This window comes from Chaetomium globosum, genomic scaffold, assembly GCF_000143365.1.
Source record: "Chaetomium globosum CBS 148.51 scaffold_4 genomic scaffold, whole genome shotgun sequence".
Lineage (NCBI taxonomy): Eukaryota > Fungi > Ascomycota > Sordariomycetes > Sordariales > Chaetomiaceae > Chaetomium > Chaetomium globosum.
In genome coordinates, this window is record NT_165979.1 from 654,089 (window position 1) to 676,450 (window position 22,362).

Consider the following 22,362-nt stretch of genomic DNA (forward strand, 5'->3'; position numbering starts at 1 on the left):
AGCAGCTGAGGGTGTGGGCGCGCGACCTCCCTAATCGAGTCAGAGAGCAGGCAGCGAGGCCCGTACCAGTGGCCTGTAGCATCAGATGGCTCCCGAGACAGCAGGGTACGAACAGGTACTTGTCCGAGGCGGCAGATACAGATCGACCTTATGCGCCGTGAAACGAGCTGATGACTAGCCAACAGCCGCGCGCAACAGCCCTGGCCGGCTTTGGAAACGGTGGGCAGGGGCCTCGATGTCTGTGGCTTACGCCGACTGCAAGTGCCTGAGGGCGGGGTGTCCTCCCCCAGATTGACTTTTGTGAATGAGACCCCGATGCTGGGCACCAACTATGACAACCTGTTTCGGTCTTTTCGAAAGATCCGACAGCAACTCTCCCAAGTGGCCCTTCTCAGATGCTGGAAATAGGGGCAACGCGCCCGGGCGCCCTAATGTGACGGAAAGATGTACATTGGGGCATATTGACCGAGTTCCGCAGCCTTCCGGGTTACCGGGGTTTGTTGAATCCTACCCAGCAGTACTCTCCGGCGCCAATCTACGGGGCAGCTGGCGTCCAAAGTCAAGACCGCTTCTTTACGCTTTTATTTGGGCTCGGCAAGTTCTCGCTGTTCCCAAAGCCATATCTTCATATCAACACACAAGTCCCACCGTCACGCGTTGCTGGATTGGACTGTAGCCACGACATGAACTAACCTAGGGGCCTGAGCGACTCGGACGGTAGGGCCTTCTAGAGTCGTCAATGAAGTTTCAAAATATCTCTAGGTATGGAGCATCGGTTTGAGAGACCCGTGAAACCCCGCCCAACCCCCTTCCTGAGTCCGGGCCACTGTAGATACCAATCCCCTCTTCCATTGAACGACATGACACTGGGAAATCACGAACTGAATGGACCAGAAACTGGCGCTTGCTCACCCCCAACCATCACACTTCGGTTAAGTTCCGAGGGACGAGACAGCGGCCAATCAACTCTTGGGGGTAGGAGTGGTTACACCAAACAGCCACCACGGAGAGACTGTGGATACCCCAGAGTCCTTCTCCGACGGTTATCCATCGAGCACCCGGACCAGAACCAAACCAACACGCGTAAGAGTTCTACCCTTGAACCCCGTCCGTCGAAAACTTGCCATTTGCGTTTCCACCCGCACAGAGACCGGGCGTAGTTCATGTCAAAAGGCAGTTGATCCGATGTTGCACCGGCTATACACGACACGAGTTTGCAGCAGCTCGACACAGTCTAGCCCGCATTAGATTGACCGTCGAGTTGCTGCTCGGCGGGTATCAGGGAGATGAACTTTTGCACACAAGAACCGATTCTTTGGGAGCAGACACGGCAGGGTCGAGCTCGCACTTCTCCGGTCGTCTGACGAGCACAACGCATCGGGCAGAGGCCCATGGCGGAAGGAGCCTGTTCAGGTATGTCTAGCTCGACCCACGTTGCTCAACGGCACTCATCGCCCCGAATCCAGCCTGGTGTTTGACATGACTTGCCGAATTTGATCGCTAATCGCTCCCAGTTCGGGGCTGCCAGGCTCGTTCTTGCTCGAATTCCTGTCACAAGCCGCGCCCTCTAGTCACAAACCATCCTGGTCGGAAAGTGGTCCACGACACCGCTGCGCGTTTTATGTGCGACCCACGGAGCAACGACCCAAAGCCCACGAGACCGCAATTTGAGGCGAAACCAGGGGCTATTCTGGCCACCGAGGGCCGCGAGCAGATTGCCCTGCAGTATCCGCCTTGATGCGACGATCTTTGGCCAGTCCATATACGTGGCGAGCGTTGCTCGTCGGAACGGAATGAGAAAAAAAAAATGCTATATTGAAGGCAGAAACGACGGGGCCTGTGACTGTACTGGTCTGGGCGTGCATGGTCTGTCCTACAACTCGACGCGTACCGTGTGGATCTCATTTCGGCCAGAACCCGCCCACAAGGCGGCTAATCAGTCTTTGGGCGTGCCTCATGATTCCCGTCCTCAGGGCAGGCTTCCGATGCTGTCGGAATACCGCAGATAGGCGCTGGCTTGATGGGGCCACGGTAGGCAGTGGTCGGTGTGAGCTTTTCCACCGAATATCTTGCTTTTGAGAGCGAGAGCACGCGATACCTAACTTCGACGCCTTGCCGGCAAGAATCGTGGTCGCATCAGTATCAACGCCATTTCAACTGTCGCGTGGTTCTGGTTAGACAAGATGCAGCGGACTGCTTCATGTCTCCCTCAAGCCACCGTTGTACACAGCTGTCTTGGTCTGCGGAGGCCTCGCAACCATGTGTTGCGGAACCCTAGATGCCAAACACGTCGCATAACGGCTGTGGAGGTGGATATGCTGCATTGTCTGCCATCAACAGGGCCCCGAGCCGATGAGTCCATGACAACACCATAAGACCCTGGCCACAGGCTGAAGCGTCGGAGACGCAATCAGGGCAAGATGCTTCGGCACCGAGCGGGCACAAAGCAAACGGCGAGGCGAAAAAAAGACGACATCCGATTTGAGAGCGGATAGCTCTGCCCTGGCAGCGGTGCCCGTTGAGTTCCGGAAGCTGAGAATAGCAGCAGCAGAAACAGATCAGATGGCTTCGTGTTCAGTGCACACACACCATGGCGTCGGGTGTTCCCGCCTCTCGCATGCAGACACTTGACACCTGATTACACTGGATGGCGGATACACCAGATGGCTTTACCATGTGCGGAGGTGGCAAGCCCCGATCCATGAGGACAGTCAAACAAAGTCCAGTGAAGTCCAAAGCATCACCGCCGCCGCCGCCGCCAAGCTCACGTCCGCGTTGGCTCGATCAGTTGTCTGTCTCGGTTTGATGCACGTCATCCTTTAGCTCGGACAAGGGGGGTAGCACGAGATAATTCCACCGAAACGCCTTTGCCAGAGAAGAGAGTAGAAAGTCCAATGGGTCGGCGTCAATTCGGCCTTGTGTACGGTCGTGCGCGCCTGCGCTCGGGATCTTCCGGGGATGCCTCCGAAAGCACGAGTGCAGTGTTCACACGCGCAGTCACCAGGGAAGGAAGGATCACTGCCGGCATTCCCTTCTCGTTGCCAAAGGGAAAGAGGCAGTCACGTAGTCGAGCCCCTGAAGCAGGCAAGTCGTCTCGGTGAGAGTGGAACCGCCGAAGTTGAAGTTGCACATACCGGGGTCGGTGTGGAGACAGTGTTAGAATGCACAGACCAACGGTTTTCTGAGGCAGGTCCAATCGCCACCAGAGGTGGGTCCTTTGTTGCTTCCCATTCAATCATTCAATGCCGTTGTCTCCAGTGCTCCCGCCCTGCCGCCTTCCCATGGCCCCATGGTCTGATGTGTGCTGTGAGTTGTCATGGTCACTTCCAGGGGGGGCTGTGACGCATCCTCCGTTCGGAGCCGCAGGTGCTCTTGCCCCGAATCGCCGCATGACATGCGGTGGGACAGAATTGGATACCCACTAAGCAAGCTGTGTGAGCCAACAGGATGCGGGAAATTGGCGGCTTTCCAAATGGTAGGCAACTGCCTGCCGAGCTGTCATAGGTTCTGACTCAATCAATCGCCTTCAATTTGATGCTCCCGAACTGGTACCTGCCTACCTTACTTCGTACAAGCTGATCTTGGGTGCCTGCCTCCTCCATATCCTCCCCCTTCCGAACCTGCGAGTTTCCGGTAGGAAACAGGACGACGACAAAACATCATCCGGACGCCAGGGTAATGCCGAAAAAGAGACACGTAAACAGATATTCCAAGCCGCAGTCCACCGCGCCCGCGTTGCTCAACAGCACGGCCGCCCGCAGAAACGACCGCCACCATGGTGCGTCACCCGGTGTCCCGCAGTACCAACCCGTGCTCCTCGTGCGCCCGGCCGTTTGAGCTGTCCTATGTAGAGAAGGGGACACGAGGCGCCGTGTTTTTTTTCTCCGGCATTCTAGATGTCTCTAAGATGCTGAAAGCGTTGGGCTGACACGGGTGCAGATGACGCATCCGAAAATCGCGGGGTCAATGAGATACTCGCCGGTCTCCGCCGCACCGGCGTGAGCGGTGGCGGGCAGCACGCGCCGGATGTGGTCCGGCCGACGGTCCCGCCCGCTATCCGCCAGATCCTCCAGATCCCCGAGACGCCGCCACCCCGCCCGCGGCACCCTGTCAGGGTTGGCCGGGGAAGCGCGAGGCTTCCGGCAGGCCCGCCGCCGCCGCACAGCTGGCTGTCTGGGGCCGAGCGAGCCGGCAATGCCCTTCAGCGCTCGGCGATAGAGTATGGAGCGGCGGAGACTCATGAACAACGGCCGCTGCCGGGGTTGGAGCTGCCGGCACGCGGGAGTTTGATTGACATGGTGCTGCGCCGGTTAATCCTCGACTGGGAGTGGCAGAAAACATACTGCCAGTATCATCTTTACGAGCTCCCGACCCATCTCCGGGTCGCTTTGATCGCCTACCTTGTCACATACACCCGCGAGGGTGTGTCCCTGCGGGATCTGCAAGCTATTCTCCTCCCTCCACCAGATGTGCCAGAGTATCAGGAGAACCCGGAACTCGCCCCCACTGTAGTGAACGATTCCTTCCACTATCTCAACTTATCCGGGTCAGTTGGCGGCCCCCTAAAACTCCGCGAATTGTCAGACTTCCTCTTCCCACCACAATCGGAGCCCGTCGACCCGCAAGAGTCCTGGGACACGCCCGAAGAATTCTCGGCCAACATTCCACGGCCGCTCCTCCCCAACCTCACACATCTCTCGCTTGCCCTAGACCCCACGTCCTCGCACACCATCTCCTGGCGGCACCTGCTCGCCTTCGCAACGCACCTGCCCGGGTTGACGCACCTGAGCCTGGCTTTCTGGCCGGAACCGACGCTAACGCCCAATGCGAAACTGGCGACGGTGTTGTCGCCTCACACCGGTCGTACCATTCAGTACGGCGGAACCGGACCCTACAGTCACTCGCTCGACGACGAGTGGGTCGAGCAGATCTTGATCCTGCGCCGGCTCAGCAGGAGCCTGTATGGGCTCGAATACCTCGACCTCACGGGCTGCGGTGAGTGGTTCCCCGCACTGTGGGCTACGGCCGGCGAGGGCGACACGGTAGACTGGACCGGGGCCTGGGGGAAGGTCACCACACTGGTCATGTATCCTGGTTATCGGCTGTGGGAGGATGCTGGCCCAGCGGAAACGTCGCGATACTGGGAGTTTGTGGATTATGCACGGCGGGTAGAACGGCATGTGAGGACGCGGAGGGCTGGGATGGGCAGGTTCTTTACGGTTGAGACGTGTAAACGGCCCGGGGGGACGTAGACAAAGAGATGGTAACCGGAGTTTGTTGTCTTTGCACATTAACTTGCTCGTTTTGATGTGGCGACCAAATTCAAAGTGACGACGGGCCACTGGCAGGCTCTATCCAACCTGACACTAGACTCATGTCACGTTCGACTCATCTTGTCTTGCGTACCGCGGCACCCTCTGACCAAAAAAGCCGAAGTCGAAATGGGGAGCAAGAAATCAAGAATAGAGAAAGAAGTAAAGAAAACCAAGAGAAAAAGACAGAGGTCAAAAATCCCGAATAGAATGAATTAAAATGAAATAAAAAGTAAAAAAAGTAATTTTGGGCTTGCGAATGGCTGGCTTTTCGTTCCTCTAGTCGAAGCTTTCGGCGGCACTTACACCCAGGTTTCGGCCGTTCCTGGCAGGGAGTGTCCGGTCTTCAGAATCGTGAATATTCCCGTGCTTCGGTTGGCAAAGTGTGACTTTATTCGCGAATGGAGGGCTGACGTGGTTCGGTCAGGAGCTGGGGAACCCGAACTAGTTTTGTAGTCAGTGAACCACTGTCCCTAGAACATGCTGAAATGAGTCTTGATCACACCGAAAATACTTGAGGGATCGGAATAGAGAGAGCCCTAGGCAAAGTTGAATTGGTAATTGTGAGGCAAAGGAGACCGCCGAGGACAACTGATGGCGGTTAGCCCCGACAATGTGTTGAGCATCACTCCATACCACTCGCCGACCTCGCTCCGTAAGCTATATAAGCCCCCTTATCTTCAGTAAACAGGTACCAAACACCCTATATATGCTGCCAGCTTTTCCCGTCAAACCCGCAATAGCGCCATCCCAGAATAATGTTGAACCCCGAATGCACCACCGCACCACACAAGAAATGCCCACATGTTGAATCCCCCCCAACACTTACACCCCCCCTAATACCTCCAAATCGCATCCGCCATCGCCACCACCTGCGCCATCTCCTTCACATCATGCACCCTCACCACATCCGCACCCCCCTGCACCGCAGCCGCCACCGTCGCCGCCGTGCCCCAAATCCGCTCCTTCGGCGTCGGCACCCCGGTAACCCTCCCCACAAAGCTCTTGCGACTCGACCCAACCAGCCACGGCAAGCCCTGCAGGCCGGGCCACGCCCTCAACTCGTCCAAATGCCGCAACACATCAACATTCTGCCTGCCCACCTTGGCAAACCCCAGGCCGGGGTCCAGCACGATGCGCCAGCGGCGCACCCCGGCCTCCTCGGCCGCCCGCACCCGCTGCACCAGCTCGCGCGCGATGCCCCCGATCAGCCCGCCCTCCGCCGCCGGGTACTCGGCCAGCCCGGCCATGGTCGCCGGCGTCCCGCGCATGTGCATCAGGCACACGGTCGCCCCGAGCCGCGCCACCGTCGCCAGCATCGCCGGGTCCATCGACCCGCCCGAGACGTCGTTGACGATGTCGGCGCCGGCCTCGATGGCGGCGGAGGCCACTGCGGCGCGGTAGGTGTCGACTGAGATGAGCACGGGGCGTGAGCTGGTGGTGGTGGTGGTGGTGGTGGTGGTGGTGGGGAAGCGCGTGCGGATGAGCCGGATGGCGGGGATCACTCGTGCGAGTTCCTCGGCGAGGGGCACTTCGGGCGTGCCGGGGGCGGTGGATTGTCCACCGATGTCGATCATGGAGGCGCCGGCGTCGAGGAGGGTCGTGATGGTGTGGTGGAGGGCGGTGGAGGGGTCGGTGGTACTGTCGGTAGTGGTGCCATTGGTGGTGGTGGTGCTGGGGGTAATGGTGTTGCTGTCGAGTGGGAGAGGGAGGTTTTGGCCACCGTCGGAGAAGGAGTCAGGCGTCATGTTGAGTATGGCCATGACGTGGGTCTTGCGGGAAGGGTTGAGGGCCTGGATGGGCGGGTGGTGCGAGGAGAGCGGTGTCATGGTGGTGAGTGGGGTCTTGGACGGCGGGAGCGCGTCCAGGTAGTCGGCTGTCAGCCGCCAGGGGCGGTTCGGGTCGATTGGCTTGTCGGGGATGAGCCTGTGAGATGTTGTTAGTCTTGGTGGGAGGCGAGGGGGTGGTAAAAGAGCCATACTCGGCGAGCGGCCGGAGAACGAATTCACGTTCGGGGATGCCGATGTGGGGGATTGTGAGGCGTTCATGATTGACCTGGAGGTTATCGTAGAGAAGGATATCAAGGTCAATGTTGCGAGGCCCCTTGTCGATGACCTTCTTGCGGCCCAACTTGTTTTCGATGTCTTGCAGCGCATCTAAGAGCTCCAGCGGCTCCATGGTCGTCTCAACCTGACTTACGCTTAGTTACGAGCAACGACGGATGATACGGATCTGAATCTACGAACCTCGCATGCGCCATTGACAAATCTATCCTGGTCTAGCACGTACATGGGTTCCGTCTCCCATAAGCTGCTCGTCCGCTTCACTTTGATGCCCCTCGCGTCCATCTCGTTGCACGCCTTCTCGATCCATCCAATGCGGTCGCCCAAGTTGCTCCCCAGGGCGATGTATGCGGTCCGCTTGCGCGGTGTTTCTGGCGCCTCGGCCATCTTTGCAGGAAGATCAGTGTTCGATACTTTTTGAAAGTTTTGAGGAATCGTGTATTTCTTGAAGTCGAATGACCGCGTCGAGGCTGAAAATGACCTATTGTGGATTCTCGTTACACGCCGAGCCTGACTGTAGTGAGACACATTGCGTACACAGGACGGCAATATTTGTGGCGGTTTCAATGGCCGCGACGCGATAAGAGTAAAGCGCTTCATCTTCTGCGCAATCCTGCGATCATTTGAATCTGAGAATCCAACCTCGCCTCAACTGCGAGCTCGGAGGATCCACTTGTTGGGTGAGGGTTAGGGTCAGACTTAAACCAACTCGAGTCCAGGCCCGAGGCCAGCTCGCTGGCTTGGCATCACTGGCTGGTGCATTGTTCTGCAACGGTTCACCTTTTCCGACTTCCGACTTCCGAGTTCCGACTGTTCTTGCAGTCAATCACTGAGTTGACAGCGTCACCTGCTCCCACCTACCAAGTATTGTTGAGACTACACTAGTTAAGAACAAAAGAGAATTGAGTGAAGATCGGGTAGGGTAGGTCGAGTTCACAGAAATAACGATGTTTGCTAAGGGTCGTCTCAAGGTTGTTGGAGTCAAAGCCATGGGAGCTCACCATGAGCCTTACCTTCCCCAGATTTACAAGCAACTCGTCAATGCTTATTTACATACTACGTATATCAGCCCCGTCCCGAGTCAAGAGTTACCGACCAGACGCCGCCTGCCAGTCTCCAATGCCTCGGCTCCGTTGCCCCTCCGCACTTTCCGGCAGCTGAGATGTGCGGTTCGGACCTATAAGAGGTTTAGCGCAAAGCGGCGGGCAACCTCGGCACAAAGCACAGCGGGCTTGGCAAACTCCAGGCCCCAAAGCACGAGCCCCAAGTCCCGGGGTTCAAGACGGCGACTCTTCCCCAGGTTTCGTGTCGTCGGTGTCCTACTCTTGCTTTCCTTACCGTTATATTTTCTTTTTTCACATTTGATACCAACCATTGTTTTTCCACACCAACCGTCGCCATGGCTTCCCCTCGTAAGTCGATCTGTCCTCGACCCTACATGCCGCGCGCAGCTGCTGTTTCTACCATGTGGCTGGAGTTGTTGCCGGTCGCATACAATGGCGGGCAATCGCATTGCTGACTTGATGTTGTTTCGCAGAGAAAATCCGTACCGATCTCACCGATCTTTTCAAGATCAACCACCCCATCCTCCTCGCCGGCATGAACGTTGCTGCCGGGCCCAAGCTGGCCGCGGCTGTCACCAACGCCGGCGGGATGGGTGTGCTGGGTGGCATCAACTACACACCCGAGATGCTCAAGGACCAGATCGATGAGCTCAAGTCGCATCTCAAGGACAAGAACGCGCCGTTTGGCGTCGACCTCCTCCTTCCCCAGGTTGGCGGCAACGCCCGCAAGACAAAGTAGGTTTAAATCTACGCCTAGAGTCTACGGTCTCCGTTGACTAATTGTGCCTCACAGCTACGACTACACCAAGGGCAAGCTCGACCAGCTGATCGACATCATCATCGAGTCCGGCGCCAAGCTCTTCGTCTCGGCCGTTGGCGTCCCCCCCAAGCACGTCGTCGAGAAGCTGCACAAGAACGGAATCGTTTACATGAACATGATCGGCCACCCCAAGCACGTCAAGAAGTGTCTCGACCTTGGCGTCGACATTATCTGCGCTCAGGGCGGCGAGGGCGGCGGCCACACCGGTGACATCGCCACCACTATCCTGATCCCCTCGGTCGTCGAGGCCTGCAAGGGTCACAAATCCCCCCTCACCGGCAAGCCGGTGCAGGTTGTCGCCGCGGGTGGTATCCACAACGGCCAGCTGCTGGCGGCTGCGCTGATGATGGGCGCCACCGGCGTCTGGGTTGGCACTCGATTTGTTCTTTCCGAGGAGGCCGGTGCCCCCGAATCGCACAAGGAGGCCGTCCGCACCGCCAGCTTCGACGACACGGTCCGCACTCTCATCTTCACGGGCCGCCCGCTGCGTGTGCGCAAGAACCCCTATATTATGAACTGGGAGGAGGAGCGCGCGCAAGAGATCAAGGAGCTTACCTCCAAGGGCAAGCTCCCGTACGAGGCGGACCTCGATAAGGTGATGTCGGGCGAGGCTGAGGAGACACCGGCCATCAAGGCGTCCGGTCTTATGAATGACGGCGAGGATGCTGATGTCGATGATCTGCTCGACCAGTTCCGGCCTTTCCTCATGGGCCAGTGCGCCGCCGTCTGCAACGATAAGAAGTCGGCGAAGGAGATCGTCGACGAGTTTATCACCGACGCGGCTGCGTCTATCAAGAAAGGCAACTCCTACATGGCGAAGCTGTGAGGTGTCTTTTAAAGCGTAATTTGTATTTTTAACTGGGAGTTTTTTATGAGCTAAACATCATGAATTGATAGCGTTTGTCACTTAGCTGCTCTGTCTGGGTTGCGTTGCCCCTGCATGTACATAGAAAGCGAAGACAGCTCGGACCGGAAAACAATGACATCGCATAGGACGGCACCTCTCGGTTTTATGAGAATCCAGGGACCGGACCCCACGCCGTCCCGTTAGTGAAAGACCCAAATAAGCCTGTTTTTCCCCCGGCCCAATTCGCTGTGAAGCCGGTCGCGGCCGGTCTGCAGTCCGGGAAAAGCGGGGCGCGGCCGGGAATCGGGACCAAGACCGGGTCAACGGCCGAATCGTCGGCCGGATCGTAAACTCGGCAACCTTTGCAGTGAGTTTGGCTTCGAGGCCGGAAACGGGCCGCCAACCCCGCGTACAAACAATTAACGGTCGGGATTTGGGGTATTTCACCAAAACTTGGAGCCATTGGCCAATGAACCCCTCAACGGGCCGCAACGGCGCATGTCTGGGGCAGACCAACACCAAACACCAAACACAATCCAACTATCCCACTGCGGGGGCCCCCAAGAGTGGCCAAGAGAAATGCCAAAATAACCCCGTTTTAGCTACTTCAGGATCTTCCGACCACCCATCGAAACAATCGACAACATTTTCCCACCCCGCCCCCAGCACCCCAATCCCCTGGATGCTTCGCCAGCAGGGTCGGATGATGGCCGCGTCCCCGGGCTACTGCGTCCCTGTTACGCTTCAGACCCGGCGCGGTACGGCCAAAGGGGGAGGGGGAACTTTGCATTCCCGCGTTTCTTTTCGGTTTCCCCATACTCTGCAACTGCAACCCCATCTCTTCCGCTGCCCCATCCCATAGCGTTCTTACTTGTACCCCTGAAGACTGCACTACTTAGCCGGGTCGTCTGAAAAGGCGCAAGCCACCCCGGCCCGAGACATGTCCCCCTCCACCGGCCGCCGTCCGGCCCAGGTCCGTTTCGTCTATTGCCCGGCTGTGTGTTTGGTTTGGCTCGGTGCTCAGCTCTGCTGGCATGAGGTCGGATATATAGCGTCAGTTCACCTAGAACCTGGGGATCGTCTTACTACCTACTCATCATCCCTTGGGACAATCACGCAGACAGGACTTTGCTTCCTCTCCACTCCTTTCAAACCTGCCCTCAGTGGCTGACTCTCCTTTTATACACTCCTTACTGGTCGTTTCGTTTCTCGACATTTTCCTTTTTCGTTCAGTCTCTCCTTTGCATCAGAAGTCAGGGGCTGGACCCATTGATCTGATTTAGTCACTTCTTTTTTTCCCCTTCTTATCACGCTTTTCAGCATGCGGGGAGTTCCCAACCGGGGCGGCGGCGGCGACATGGTGGGCATGATCCTCAAGATCGCCCCCATCGTGTGCTCGTTCATCGCGTTTCTGTTCCTGGCCATCGCTCTGTCGTCGGGCTCCACGCCTCACACCATGGAGGGGGTCAGCATCATCAACGTTTGTTCTCCCACAACCCCCCTACCTGTTCAAAAAAAGACACTAACCAAATGTCTCTACCGCAGTTCAACATGTCCACGCTCGGCAAGAACCTCATCAAAGTGCCCGACGTCTCGGAGCAGGCCAAGGAAGGGTGCGGCAAGGCGGGCGGGGCGGTCAGCGACGTGGCGGACAAGGTGGGCGACGGGCTCGGCAAGGTGGGCGGGCTGTTCGGGGCCGGTGATAAGGTCAACGACGCGATCGACGACGCCGGCGGCAAGGCGGGCGACGGGGTCGAGGGCGCGTGCAACAAGGGCGCCGAGGTGGCCGACAAGGCAGTGCAGCTGACGGCGGACCTCATCGACAAGGCCATGGGCAGCATCGCCAAGGCCATCGGCATCCGCGAGTACTACTCGGTGCACATGGGCGTGCTCTGCGAGGGCGAGTACAAGCCGCTGTTCAGCGACAAGGACGCCAAGCCCAAGGTCGACAAGTGCTCCAAGAAGTTCTACACGGGCCAGACGGACCTGAGCAAGAAGCTCGACGAGGAGCTCAACGTGGGGCCGTTCAAGTTCAAGCTGAGCGACCTCGAGCTGGTGGACGAGATCCAGGAAGGGTTCGACAAGATCCCCAAGGTGATCGCGTCCATGGCCTACTTCGTGCTCTTCTCGGTGCTGGTGCTCGTCGCGGGCTTCCTGTGCTGCGTGGCCGTGGTTGGGCTCGAGTACGCGGCGCAGGGCATGAGGAAGTTCGCCATCTTCGGCGCCATGGGCTGTCTCGGGCTCGGCTGGTTTACCGCCTTCATCTGCGCTGCCGTCATCACGGGCGTGGCCGAGAGCATCAAGAAGGCCGTCAACAAGCACGGTGACAAGTTCGGCTTGTCGGCGTCGACCAGTCCGGCCCTGTACTTCTTGCTTTGGGGCACCGTGTTTTTCGCGACGGCCGCGCTGGGGCTGGTGGTGGTCCACTGGCTGAAGACGCGCCACGAGGATTCCGGCATGGGTGGTGGCCAGCAACAGCAGCAGCAGTTTGTTGACAAGAACCAGTCGGCCAGCAGCATGGAGGACTCGCACGGCTTCGCCCAAATGCCTGTCGGCGGTGGTGGCGGCGGCGGCGCCAGGGGTGATGATATGAGGGATGAGCCGTTGTAGGTGAAGAAGGCCGGTGGGTGTGCCTGACGCTCGTTTCGTTTCTCCAACGCTCGTTTCTCAAAATGGTCTTTGTTTGGATGCCAACGGTCCTTACTCCCACAACAACTATCACTCCAACCACTGTCACTTCAACAACTGTCGTCATATCAACAACTGCCACTCTTTTTCCGCGGCTCACTCTCTCACTCTCGCTTCACTAGCCGCTCTCTTCTTCTCACTCGCTCACTCACTCGAAATCATCATCCTTACCCTGTCATTCCTTACCTTCAACTCGATTTGACAATCAGCCACTCGGGCCAAACAGTCGTTACCGCATCCAAACGTACGAGACCACTCGCTTGGAATTGCATGGACTCAGTCTTCGTCTCTTGGATGGGCGATGAACTGGGACGTTGGGAGTTTTGGCGCTGGTCTGGTTCCTATTTGTAACACCATCATTCCATCATTCGTTCTCTTTAATGCAGGATACCCTGTTGAAAACACAATAGACTGCTCATTGACCATACCTCACTGATCTTGACTTGTGTATTTATGCAACTGGGATGTCGTTGTGATCTTCAAGCCTTGGCGTGAGTTGGTGTTCATGTGTTGGTTCGAACGGCAGCTGCCGCTAACCCTTGACGAATCCTCTCGGCCTGTGCTGATCGCTGTCCCCCGCGTCTGCATGTTTGCCAAGGAAGCGGTGACGTCGGGGGTGCACCCCTAAACATCACTCACCATTCCCCTTTTGGGACAGCTCCCGCCGCTCCTGTGCCTCTCTGGTCCTCCTCGACAGGGTGGCCATGTCGGGCCAACATCTCTCCCAATCTTCAATATTTCTACTGTTTTTATTTTATTTGTAGTTGTTCTCTAGATGGCATCCTGGAATTAAATGAACTCTTGAACATATTTCAAGATACCGACGTACCATAACATCAGAACACTCAACCCTCCCCAACCACAAACAATGCCGCGCCTCCCAGACGAATCCGACGAGGAGCACGACCTTCTCGACGAGGGCCGCCGCCGAGCCCGCCGCATCCTCCATGGCTTCATCGACTTCGCGTTCCAGGGCAACGTGCTCGAGATCGCCTTCGGTCTGATCATCGCGTCCATGTTCAGTAAGCCCCCCGACCCAAGCACCCATAGTACAGTAGAACCACCCCATCCCCATCCATCCATTTACCTACTACCATCCCCCCCCCCCCCCCCCCCTGAATGACCAACTAGGTAAACTAACCCTGCACAGCCGCCCTCATCACCAGCCTAGTCAGCGACATCATGCTGCCGCCTCTGTCGGTGCTGCTGCCGCTCAACAAGAACCTCGAGGAGAAGTTTGCCGTGCTGCAGGCCGGCCCGCACCGCCCGGCCGAGGGCGGCTACAACACGCTCAAGCAGGCCCAGGATGACGGCGCTGTTGTCATGGCTTATGGGTATGTCTCTCCTTTCTTTCTGCGGGTTTGCTTTGCTGGGGTTGGTGGTGGTGGTGTGTGGTTTTGGGTGGTTGGGTGTGTGTGTGTGTGTGTGTGTGTGCTTACAGGGTGGCGGATATAGCTTCTTCCTGAACCGGCTGCTCAACTTCATGGGCGTCGGGTGCTCGCTGTACGGCCTGGCCGCGCTGTACCAGTACTTTTCACAGGACCCCATCATCAAGCACACGGTCAAGTGCAAGTACTGCCGGAAGCGCATCAACGAGAAAGTAAGTCGTATTCCTAGTTGCTGTGCTGTGACAGGGTTGTGGCTGACCCGGCGAAAAAAAGGCTTTACGGTGTGTCAACTGCTCGAGCTGGCAAGATGGTAGGGAGGATCTTGCGAGTTGAAGGGCGACGGTCCCGCGGAATGCCCGCGGGAGTTTACTTCGCGATCCTCTGGTCTCAGTCTCACGGCCACTCTCTTCACGGTTCATTTTCCCGGTCTTGGAATAATTCAAGACAAGACTAATCGCCAAGTCGGTAACGACTGACGAATCACCGGTGTTGTATGGCGCTCATTTTTATGCTAATATCAATGCGGCAAATGCTGTCCTGCCCTGACTAAATGCAACGCGGGTATCATAAGGTTCTGAATAACGCAACGCGCAACGGTTTATCAATGTCCCATTAACTCCTAGCACGTCATCTCCCTTCGTTCCTAAACCCCCTAAAGCAGGATGGCACCCCCAACCAACGCAGCCGCACCCATGATAACAGCGTTCTGCGTAACGCGGGGCATGCCGCCGGTGCTCTGGCTGGAGGTCGGGTCGGCCGCGCCCTCGCCGCTGCCCTCGGTGGCGCCGGTCGGCACAGAGGCGGTGGTCATGGTGGTTGGGGTGGAAGCCGAGGGGACGTCGGGTGGCAGAGCTGCCGGGTGCGGCCGTGTTGGTGGCCCCCGAGAGCTTCTCGAGCCCGGCGGTGATGGTGACGGGCATGATGTAGGAGCTGTAGCCCGAGACGACCTCAACCACGGTCGACATCTCCTGATCCGAGATGACCGCCCCGGAGCAATCGGCCGTGTCCTTGGAGGGGTTGAGTTTGCAGTTGGCCGAGACGGTGCTGTGGGCAAATGAGGTTAGCATTCCCCGAGAAGAGGGTGCTGATGAGGCAACTGACTAGATTTCTGAATATGACATGGTGTACTCCAGGGTTGACGGCCCGTAGAGAACCTCGACACCTTCTGCCAGCCCGCAATCCTCGTCGCTTGTACCGGGCGGGCAGGCGATGAAGTACTTGGTGGCGGTAGGGCCGGCGGAGATGACCGAAGCGCCGTTATCTTGCTGGTCGACAAACGGAAACATGATGTTTACGACGCTGGTTTGCGCGGCAGCGAGGCCGGCAGTAAAGAGGACGGACGCCGAGTACTTCATGATCATGATGGTGTCGAATCGAGGATTATCTGGTAAACCGGTTGAGATCGGCGCGCAGTTAACGAGTGACTGGAGGAGTGGCCCGAAATAAATTATCGGAGGGAAACTTTAGGTGGCGTTTTGAACGAGTGACTGCTTAGAACGAACGACGGAAACCAAAACCAACACCAAACCTCTCTACTTCGTAACCCACTGCGGGAAAAACCCTTCTTAAGCACAAGTTCTCACGAAGTGGCGAGGTCACATCAGCTCGCTCTCGGCATGAGACTCCGGAAATTGCGGGTGAGCCCGATTGGAGAGAGGCGAGACCGAGGCGATCCAAGCGGGTGGGTTACGAAGCGTCCAATCTGGACCAAGATTCGCGGCAGGGGTAAGAGGCTAGATCTCAGCCCCGTGGCTAGCCTTGCTTCTAAATCGTGGCGGATCATAGTGGCGGTTAACTACCCACATTTATGTATGGCTCACCAGATGTACATGGCAGCTAGCCAAGTATTTACGTGCGTATTGATGATTGTAGAGGCTGGGCGCGTGGTCACGGCTGAACGGCAGCCATTTTGCGGCCAAGAACGAAAAATACCTCCCAAGAAATAGTCTCCTCCCACCGGGAATGTCGGGAGCGCTTGGGTTGGCTGGGAGGATTCGTGCTAGTTGTCTTTTTCCCTTGGCTGCTCGCGCTGGTCTCGTGCACCGGCAAGTCGGCTCCGGAAAGGGTCACCGCCCGGGGAGAGGCACTCCATTATGTGACTCTGTGGTCTTCGAAGACGGCAACCATCACCACCACGGCATTCTCGTCTGGATGAAGCGGCAGTCTGACATCTTGGCATCTATCGGGAGTTCGGCGACGGCACAGCGCCGAGCCTTGTGCCAAGCGTCGCCAAGAGATGATTTGCAGTCCCGACCACATCGCCAACAACCATCGACTTTTCCTTTTCTCCCTCTCCTCCCCTCGTCAACCATGGATGCGCCGCAGGAGGACTGTGAAGCAGTGATAGCATCATGAGACCGCAGCGCCCGGTACTCCTCGCCTGGCTCTGCGCGGCCGCGGGCGGCGCTCACGCCCAGTCGACCGTATCAGTCTATCTCCCAGAATACGACGACTCAGACTGGGCCGCACTCCGCGGAAGTATCATCAGCAGTGTGAGTGTTTCTGATCGAGTCACCCCTTTTTTACCTTGTCATGTTTCTTTGAGAGTGTTCCCCTCTAATAATGGCACCTAGGACGAATCCGTGACGGCCTATACCGTGTTTTGCGCAGCCCAAGCTCCGACCTGTCAGATTGCGGGCGAGATCCCGTTTGTTTTTCACAGAAGGGGCCCCATACTCTGGTGTACAAGGGCACTGACCCCGGGACATTGTCCGTGCCCCCGCGTCTTCGCGCTGATGGATGATGGTGTCGCTAACCGCATCGCAGAACGGCGAACCTCGAGTGTCAGCTTGATGGAAAGACGGCGGCGACCTGCACGGGGTCTTCATCGGTGGGCGAGAACCACCGTGAAGGCCCCCTGACCGGGCCGACCGAAACCATCTGGACAAAGACCTTTGCTGCCGACGAGGTGACTTGGGGGGTGCTGACGCTGTCGACGCCGGGACCAGAGCCCGGCACTACCGACATTGAGGGGTCGATGCTGGCATCTATGACGGGCACCGCAATCCCGACTTCGGGAGCGAGCCAACTACTAAGTGTGGTGGAGGGTCGGCGTGTGGTGATGACATCGCTTGGAGCCGTCTTGCTTGGGTTTATGCTTGGATGAATGCCAGAGTATTTCTCTGCGCTTGGTTGGGCAAAGGTCGCTTTGGTGATGGCTGCGCGTCTTTTTTTGTTGACTCGATAAATACCCCTTTTCTTGGTTGTGGTCGGCGAGGGAACTCGGGACGTAGTCGGAGAATTAACTCCTCGGGTATGTAGCTGAGGGTGTAAAAACTGCCAGACGGCACATGTGCAATGCACAACCTAAATTTATGATCTCGATGCATTTTTTTGTGGCACACCGGAAATCAAATCTCAGACTGTCACCTAAAGGAGTCGCCTAACTAAAATGGAAGACACCAACGAAAACCGAACACACAACAACTCGGGCCGCGACTACCAAATAGCGCCGACAGTTTTGGCGGCTGTGAATCCCCCGAGCCCCTTCTACCTGAATGCTGCAGTCGCGCGGCTGTCATCGCACTTGCTGGCAGGGCGCTGCCCACTCGTTCGGAGGTTAGCCCATGTTTCAGGTTTCAAAAGGAGACTGCCAAGACGGCGTGGCTTGGCTCTCCTCCAATCACTGCTGCAGGCCCCTGACCACTGCTTTTCCAATCCTTAATCCAACTTGAACCTGAAAGGGCCCAACACAACGGCGCATGGCAACCTGGCTGGAGGAAAGATGGCAGATCTCGAGCTGCTGGCGCGCGTTCCCCCAGTTCCTGCATTGGCTATGCGCCGCCCGCAGATGTTTGGGAGTGAACCCCTCCACGATCGGCGCACCAGCATTCGATGGCTCTTTTTTCCCTTTTCCCTCGGCAGACGCCCAAAGTTCCAATTGCAACCCTCCATTTGTGAAAATGGCGGGGGCATTCCAGGTTGCAGCGCTGACCTGGAAGGAAACGAAACAGCGAGCCAGGGTTTAACAAGATCCAGGCTCAGCAAGGGGTGCGAGCTTACCCGCAGAGGATGGCATCCCCACGAACCAGGAAATCGCCCATTGGGCCGCCCCTTGTCTACCGGGAATGGTGGATCTTGCTGGGCCACTCCCTCTTGCTTCTTCTGGACTTTGTGGACCGAGATGCGCATGGGAGGCGTTGGTTGACATGTGGTTGACAGCTGATCATGGCCATTCGGCTCTTCCCTTTAAGAAGAATGGAAGCCCACCCTTCTCGGCCAACAAGGCTGACCTCCATCAGCCGGCCTTTTGCTCTTCCTATTGTCATCCTTGTCTCGTTATTGTTCCCTCGTTCGCCGTGTTGACCACCAACGATCGTTTCCCTTCTATCGTACTCTTGTGCTTTTCTTTGCTGCTTCACTGCGGCGTCGTTGGCTTTGTTTTTGAAAAGCAAACATTCCTGCTGCTTCCTTGAAGTCGAAGCTCTTTGAGTCCTGAGTGTTATTACATACAACACCAAGCACCCCCGAAGACATTACTCCAACCACATCTACCTTCGTTTTGTTTTGCTCGCTGGCGGCAATTGGACCAACCTCTTTCCAACCTTACTGGACACCTCAGAAAACACGGCGTACTACTGCCCAAGATGCAGTTCCTCAAGTCCCTTAAGCCCGCGGCTGCAACCACGGCCGTCATCGCCGCCCTGGCCCCCAAGGACCTAGACATCAATGACCCTTGTAAGTGACCTTGCATCTCACACCCTTTGTGGAGCGCTGCTAACCTCAACAGCTTCGATTCGCGGTGTGGCCAAGACCATTGCCGGCGGTGCCATGTCCTACTACTCTGGTACCTCGGAGAAGTTTGTCGACCTTCCCGAACCGCACTACTGGTGGCAAGCCGGCGCCCTCATGGGCAGCATGCTGGACTACTCACACTACACCGGTGACAAGACCTACGACCAGCGCATCTCGAGGGCCCTCTTGGCACAGGTTGGCCCAGACTTCGACTACATGCTTCCGACGCATTTCGGCCAGGAGGGGAACGACGACCAGGCTTTCTGGGGATTCGCCGTCATGTCGGCAGCCGAGAGGAACTTCCCACACCCTGACGAGAACGTCCCCTCGTGGTTGCAACTCGGCTCGAACCTATGGAACTCTCTGACTTCGAGGTGGAACACGACGGCATGCGGCGGTGGTCTCCTGTGGCAGATCTTCGAGTCGAACCCGAACGGGCTCGACTACAAGAACACGGTCAGCAACGGCGGCCTCTTCCAGATCTCGGCACGTCTCGCACGGGCGACCGGTAACAACACGTACCTGGAGTGGGCCGAGAAAGTCTGGGACTGGACCGAGGCCGTGGGTCTGATCGACAGCTATGGGAACGTGTACGACGGCGCGAGCGCCAGCCACAACTGCACCGACACCAACCCGGTCACCTTCTCGTACAGCGCCGCCATTTACCTGTACGGCGCGGCCGTGCTGGCCGACCACACGGGTGACAAGAAGTGGACGCAGCGCACCGAGCGCATCCTTGAGGCCTCGCGCTCCTTCTTCAGCCCCTTCGACAACGCCACCAACATCATGTACGAGCACGCCTGCGAGCAGGTCTTTAGCTGCAACGCCGACATGCGCAGCTTCAAGGGCTACTTCTCGCGCTTCGTCTACGGCGCCAGCCTGTTTGTGCCGTCCATCCAGCCCACCATCGACGAGCTGTGGCACACGTCGGCGCTGGCGGCCGCCGGGGCCTGCTCGGGGGGCGCTGACGGCACTACCTGCGGACAGAAGTGGTATGTGGGCGGGTTTGATGGCCTCACCGGCCTAGGTGAGGAGATGTGCGCGCTGGAGACGATCCAAGGGCTCCTCGTGGGCGAGTCCAAGCCGCCGCTCAAGGGCGACGAGATCAAGGTTGTCCGCACCTTTGACTCCGGGTCGAAATCTAAGCGGGGTCGGTACGATGTTCGCAAGGTGTAACCTTGAGAGGCGGCTTGGATACGGTGTTGCGCAGCGTGGGTTTACATTCTTCTGTACATACATAGCTTTTTGGGCATCCCTGGTCTTGGACATGGACTGGCGCTTTTCTTTTTGCATAGCATGGCAGGCTGCCAGAATAGACGGTCAACAAGGACAATATCTATCACTGGTGCCACTTGGGCGTGACAACTCTCTCTAGAAGGAAGCACTTTTTGTATCGTCTACCCATTCTCAAGCCACCACTTCACTCGCCGCAACTTCCCTCTTCTCCTCATCCGCAGCCGGCGCCGTCCCCCGCACCTCGGCCAGAGTTTTCCTGAGGGCCGCCAAAAACCGCGTCACCTCTTCATCGGTGCCGACGGTAATTCTCAAGCAGCCCAGACAACCGTGCTCCTTGCCCCTGAAACGGACCACCACGCCTTTGGTCTCAGCCAGCCTCTCGTACACCGCCAACGCGGTCACGTTATCCGGCTTCCCCCCCTTGTTTAGCATCTCATACAACAAGAAATTGCTGTCCACGCCACCTCTCAACCGCCCAACCCCCTCGACCTCCGCCAGCTCCCGCACCATCCTCTCCCTCTGCGCAATCAACTTGGCACGGTTCTCCCTCATCTTCGGCAACCCTCCGTTCTCCGAAACCGCATACTCCGCAATCCCCGCCGTCAAACTCGACACGTTGTACGGCGCCTTCAAACTATTCAACAGCCGCGCAATCTCCGGCGACGTAAACGCAACGCCCAACCGAATCCCCGCCAGCCCGAACGCCTTGCTCAGCGTCTGCATGACCACCAAATTCGGCCACTCCACCACCCACTCCGCCAAACTATCCTCGGGCCTCGCAAAATCCACATACGCCTCATCCACCACCACCACCCCATTCCACGTCGGATGCTCCAACACCGCCCTCACATCCTCCTTCCGCAGCAACTTCCCCGTCGGATTCCCCGGCGAGCACAAATACACCACCTTCACCTTCGCCCCTTCCTCCCCGCCCAACGCCCCTAACACGGCCGGCACATCCACTCCAAACCCTTGCTCCGCCCCCCGCAGCGGCACCTTCACCAAGCCCACATCATTCACCTGCGCCGACACGCTGTACATGCCGTAGGTGGGCGGGCACACGAGCACGCGGTCGGCGCCGGGGCGGCAGAAGCACCGCAGCAGCGCGTCGATGGCCTCGTCGGAGCCCACGCCGACGAACACGTGCGCCGGGGTGAGGGTCTGCGTGGTGTGCGCGTGCGTCGTGCGCAGCGCGCAGAGGAGCTGTTTGAGCGGGGTTTGGTGCGGGTCCGGGTAGCGGTGTAAGGTGGTTAGGTCGAGGGAGGGGGGCGTGGAGGAAGGGGAGGTGGGGTTGGTGGTGCTGTTGTTGGGGGTGGTGGTGTTGGTGGTGGGGGGGAGGGGAGGGCCGAAGGCGTTTTCGTTGGCGTCTAGGAGGATGTTGGTGCCGTCATCCTTGTAGTCGCTGGGAAGGGTGTTAGCTGAGGGGGGTAGAGGGAAATTGTAAAAAAGCCAAACGAAGGGACGAGTGGGAAGTGGTGATGATGGGGTGAGGTATGAGGGCTAGGCGGGGGTGAGTAGGTAACTTACTCTCGAGCGCAGCGATATGGCTCGAGGGCCAAAATGTTGGGCCGTGCGCAGGTCTCGAGGTTGAAAGCCGGCATCTTGACGAGAGGTGATCAAGTCTGTGTTTTGTGTCTGTGTGGGGATAGTGTGAGCCGATGACTTTGTTGATCAACCACCCCTTTTATATGTTGTGAGGTTGTGATGTGAAAGAGTCACAAAAGGAGTCATCAACGAGACTGAAATGAAAATGAGCACCCAACCTTATCCAACGCCGACTCCGGAGCGGGTCCTCGATTTCATGTGACAGACAGGAAAATGTGAACTCGTAGGTTATGGAGATTTGTAACTAACTATTGAGAAATCGGACATGGCTTTTCTTATACCAGAACCAACTCATCTCTGTCAGATATTTACAAACTTTAGTCCTTCTTGTGTTGCCAGTCGATGGGTTGAGTGTTGGCGTTGAGGGCTGGCAAGTCTGGTTCATAGCCAACCCCAACCCTAGCTCCATGACATTTAGCGGACCAATCAGCCTTTTCTTCTCCATCCGTTCGAGGAAATGTAACTTACCAGGTCCCAACCTCTCTCGGGAGCCAAGCCTTCTAGAAGTCAAAGAGTTCTCCCCCCCCCCCTCTCCCCCTCCCTCATCCCTTACCGTCGAGTCCAGGAAGTGATTGGCCAATTCCCCTCCTAGGCGAGGCGATGTC

At 57.6% G+C, this 22,362-nt stretch overlaps 10 protein-coding genes across 10 annotated transcripts; 5 read left to right on the forward strand and 5 right to left on the reverse strand.

Annotated features, from left to right (window-relative positions):
* Window positions 1-1,234: 1,234 nt before the first annotated feature.
* Window positions 1,235-1,582, reverse strand: CHGG_03917 (uncharacterized protein; the record flags this gene model as incomplete). The annotated part of the gene is made up of 2 exons (XM_001223130.1): window positions 1,235-1,405; window positions 1,580-1,582. 2 exons carry the CDS (start codon window positions 1,580-1,582, stop codon window positions 1,235-1,237), a joined length of 174 nt encoding a protein of 57 aa, XP_001223131.1.
* A 2,193-nt stretch (window positions 1,583-3,775) lies between these two features.
* CHGG_03918 (uncharacterized protein) lies at window positions 3,776-5,252 on the forward strand (the record flags this gene model as incomplete). Its single annotated transcript, XM_001223131.1, has 2 exons — window positions 3,776-3,778; window positions 3,918-5,252. 2 exons carry the CDS (start codon window positions 3,776-3,778, stop codon window positions 5,250-5,252), a joined length of 1,338 nt encoding a protein of 445 aa, XP_001223132.1.
* An 896-nt stretch (window positions 5,253-6,148) lies between these two features.
* On the reverse strand, window positions 6,149-7,762 carry CHGG_03919 (uncharacterized protein; the record flags this gene model as incomplete). Its single annotated transcript, XM_001223132.1, has 3 exons — window positions 6,149-7,238; window positions 7,294-7,502; window positions 7,559-7,762. 3 exons carry the CDS (start codon window positions 7,760-7,762, stop codon window positions 6,149-6,151), a joined length of 1,503 nt encoding a protein of 500 aa, XP_001223133.1.
* A 1,012-nt stretch (window positions 7,763-8,774) lies between these two features.
* Window positions 8,775-10,085, forward strand: CHGG_03920 (uncharacterized protein; the record flags this gene model as incomplete). The annotated part of the gene is made up of 3 exons (XM_001223133.1): window positions 8,775-8,787; window positions 8,913-9,174; window positions 9,233-10,085. 3 exons carry the CDS (start codon window positions 8,775-8,777, stop codon window positions 10,083-10,085), a joined length of 1,128 nt encoding a protein of 375 aa, XP_001223134.1.
* Window positions 10,086-11,657: 1,572 nt separating this feature from the next.
* CHGG_03921 (uncharacterized protein) lies at window positions 11,658-12,716 on the forward strand (the record flags this gene model as incomplete). The annotated part of the gene is made up of 1 exon (XM_001223134.1): window positions 11,658-12,716. One exon carries the CDS (start codon window positions 11,658-11,660, stop codon window positions 12,714-12,716), a length of 1,059 nt encoding a protein of 352 aa, XP_001223135.1.
* Window positions 12,717-13,662: 946 nt separating this feature from the next.
* On the forward strand, window positions 13,663-14,440 carry CHGG_03922 (uncharacterized protein; the record flags this gene model as incomplete). Its single annotated transcript, XM_001223135.1, has 4 exons — window positions 13,663-13,816; window positions 13,945-14,128; window positions 14,250-14,355; window positions 14,429-14,440. The coding sequence occupies 4 exons, from the start codon at window positions 13,663-13,665 to the stop codon at window positions 14,438-14,440; spliced, it is 456 nt and encodes a 151-aa protein (XP_001223136.1).
* Window positions 14,441-14,834: 394 nt separating this feature from the next.
* Window positions 14,835-15,543, reverse strand: CHGG_03923 (uncharacterized protein; the record flags this gene model as incomplete). Its single annotated transcript, XM_001223136.1, has 2 exons — window positions 14,835-15,189; window positions 15,302-15,543. 2 exons carry the CDS (start codon window positions 15,541-15,543, stop codon window positions 14,835-14,837), a joined length of 597 nt encoding a protein of 198 aa, XP_001223137.1.
* Window positions 15,544-16,751: 1,208 nt separating this feature from the next.
* Window positions 16,752-17,149, reverse strand: CHGG_03924 (uncharacterized protein; the record flags this gene model as incomplete). Its single annotated transcript, XM_001223137.1, has 2 exons — window positions 16,752-16,772; window positions 16,994-17,149. The coding sequence occupies 2 exons, from the start codon at window positions 17,147-17,149 to the stop codon at window positions 16,752-16,754; spliced, it is 177 nt and encodes a 58-aa protein (XP_001223138.1).
* A 1,619-nt stretch (window positions 17,150-18,768) lies between these two features.
* CHGG_03925 (uncharacterized protein) lies at window positions 18,769-20,092 on the forward strand (the record flags this gene model as incomplete). Its single annotated transcript, XM_001223138.1, has 2 exons — window positions 18,769-18,859; window positions 18,912-20,092. 2 exons carry the CDS (start codon window positions 18,769-18,771, stop codon window positions 20,090-20,092), a joined length of 1,272 nt encoding a protein of 423 aa, XP_001223139.1.
* Window positions 20,093-20,323: 231 nt separating this feature from the next.
* CHGG_03926 (uncharacterized protein) lies at window positions 20,324-21,753 on the reverse strand (the record flags this gene model as incomplete). The annotated part of the gene is made up of 2 exons (XM_001223139.1): window positions 20,324-21,554; window positions 21,680-21,753. 2 exons carry the CDS (start codon window positions 21,751-21,753, stop codon window positions 20,324-20,326), a joined length of 1,305 nt encoding a protein of 434 aa, XP_001223140.1.
* Between the last annotated feature and the right edge of the window lie 609 nt (window positions 21,754-22,362).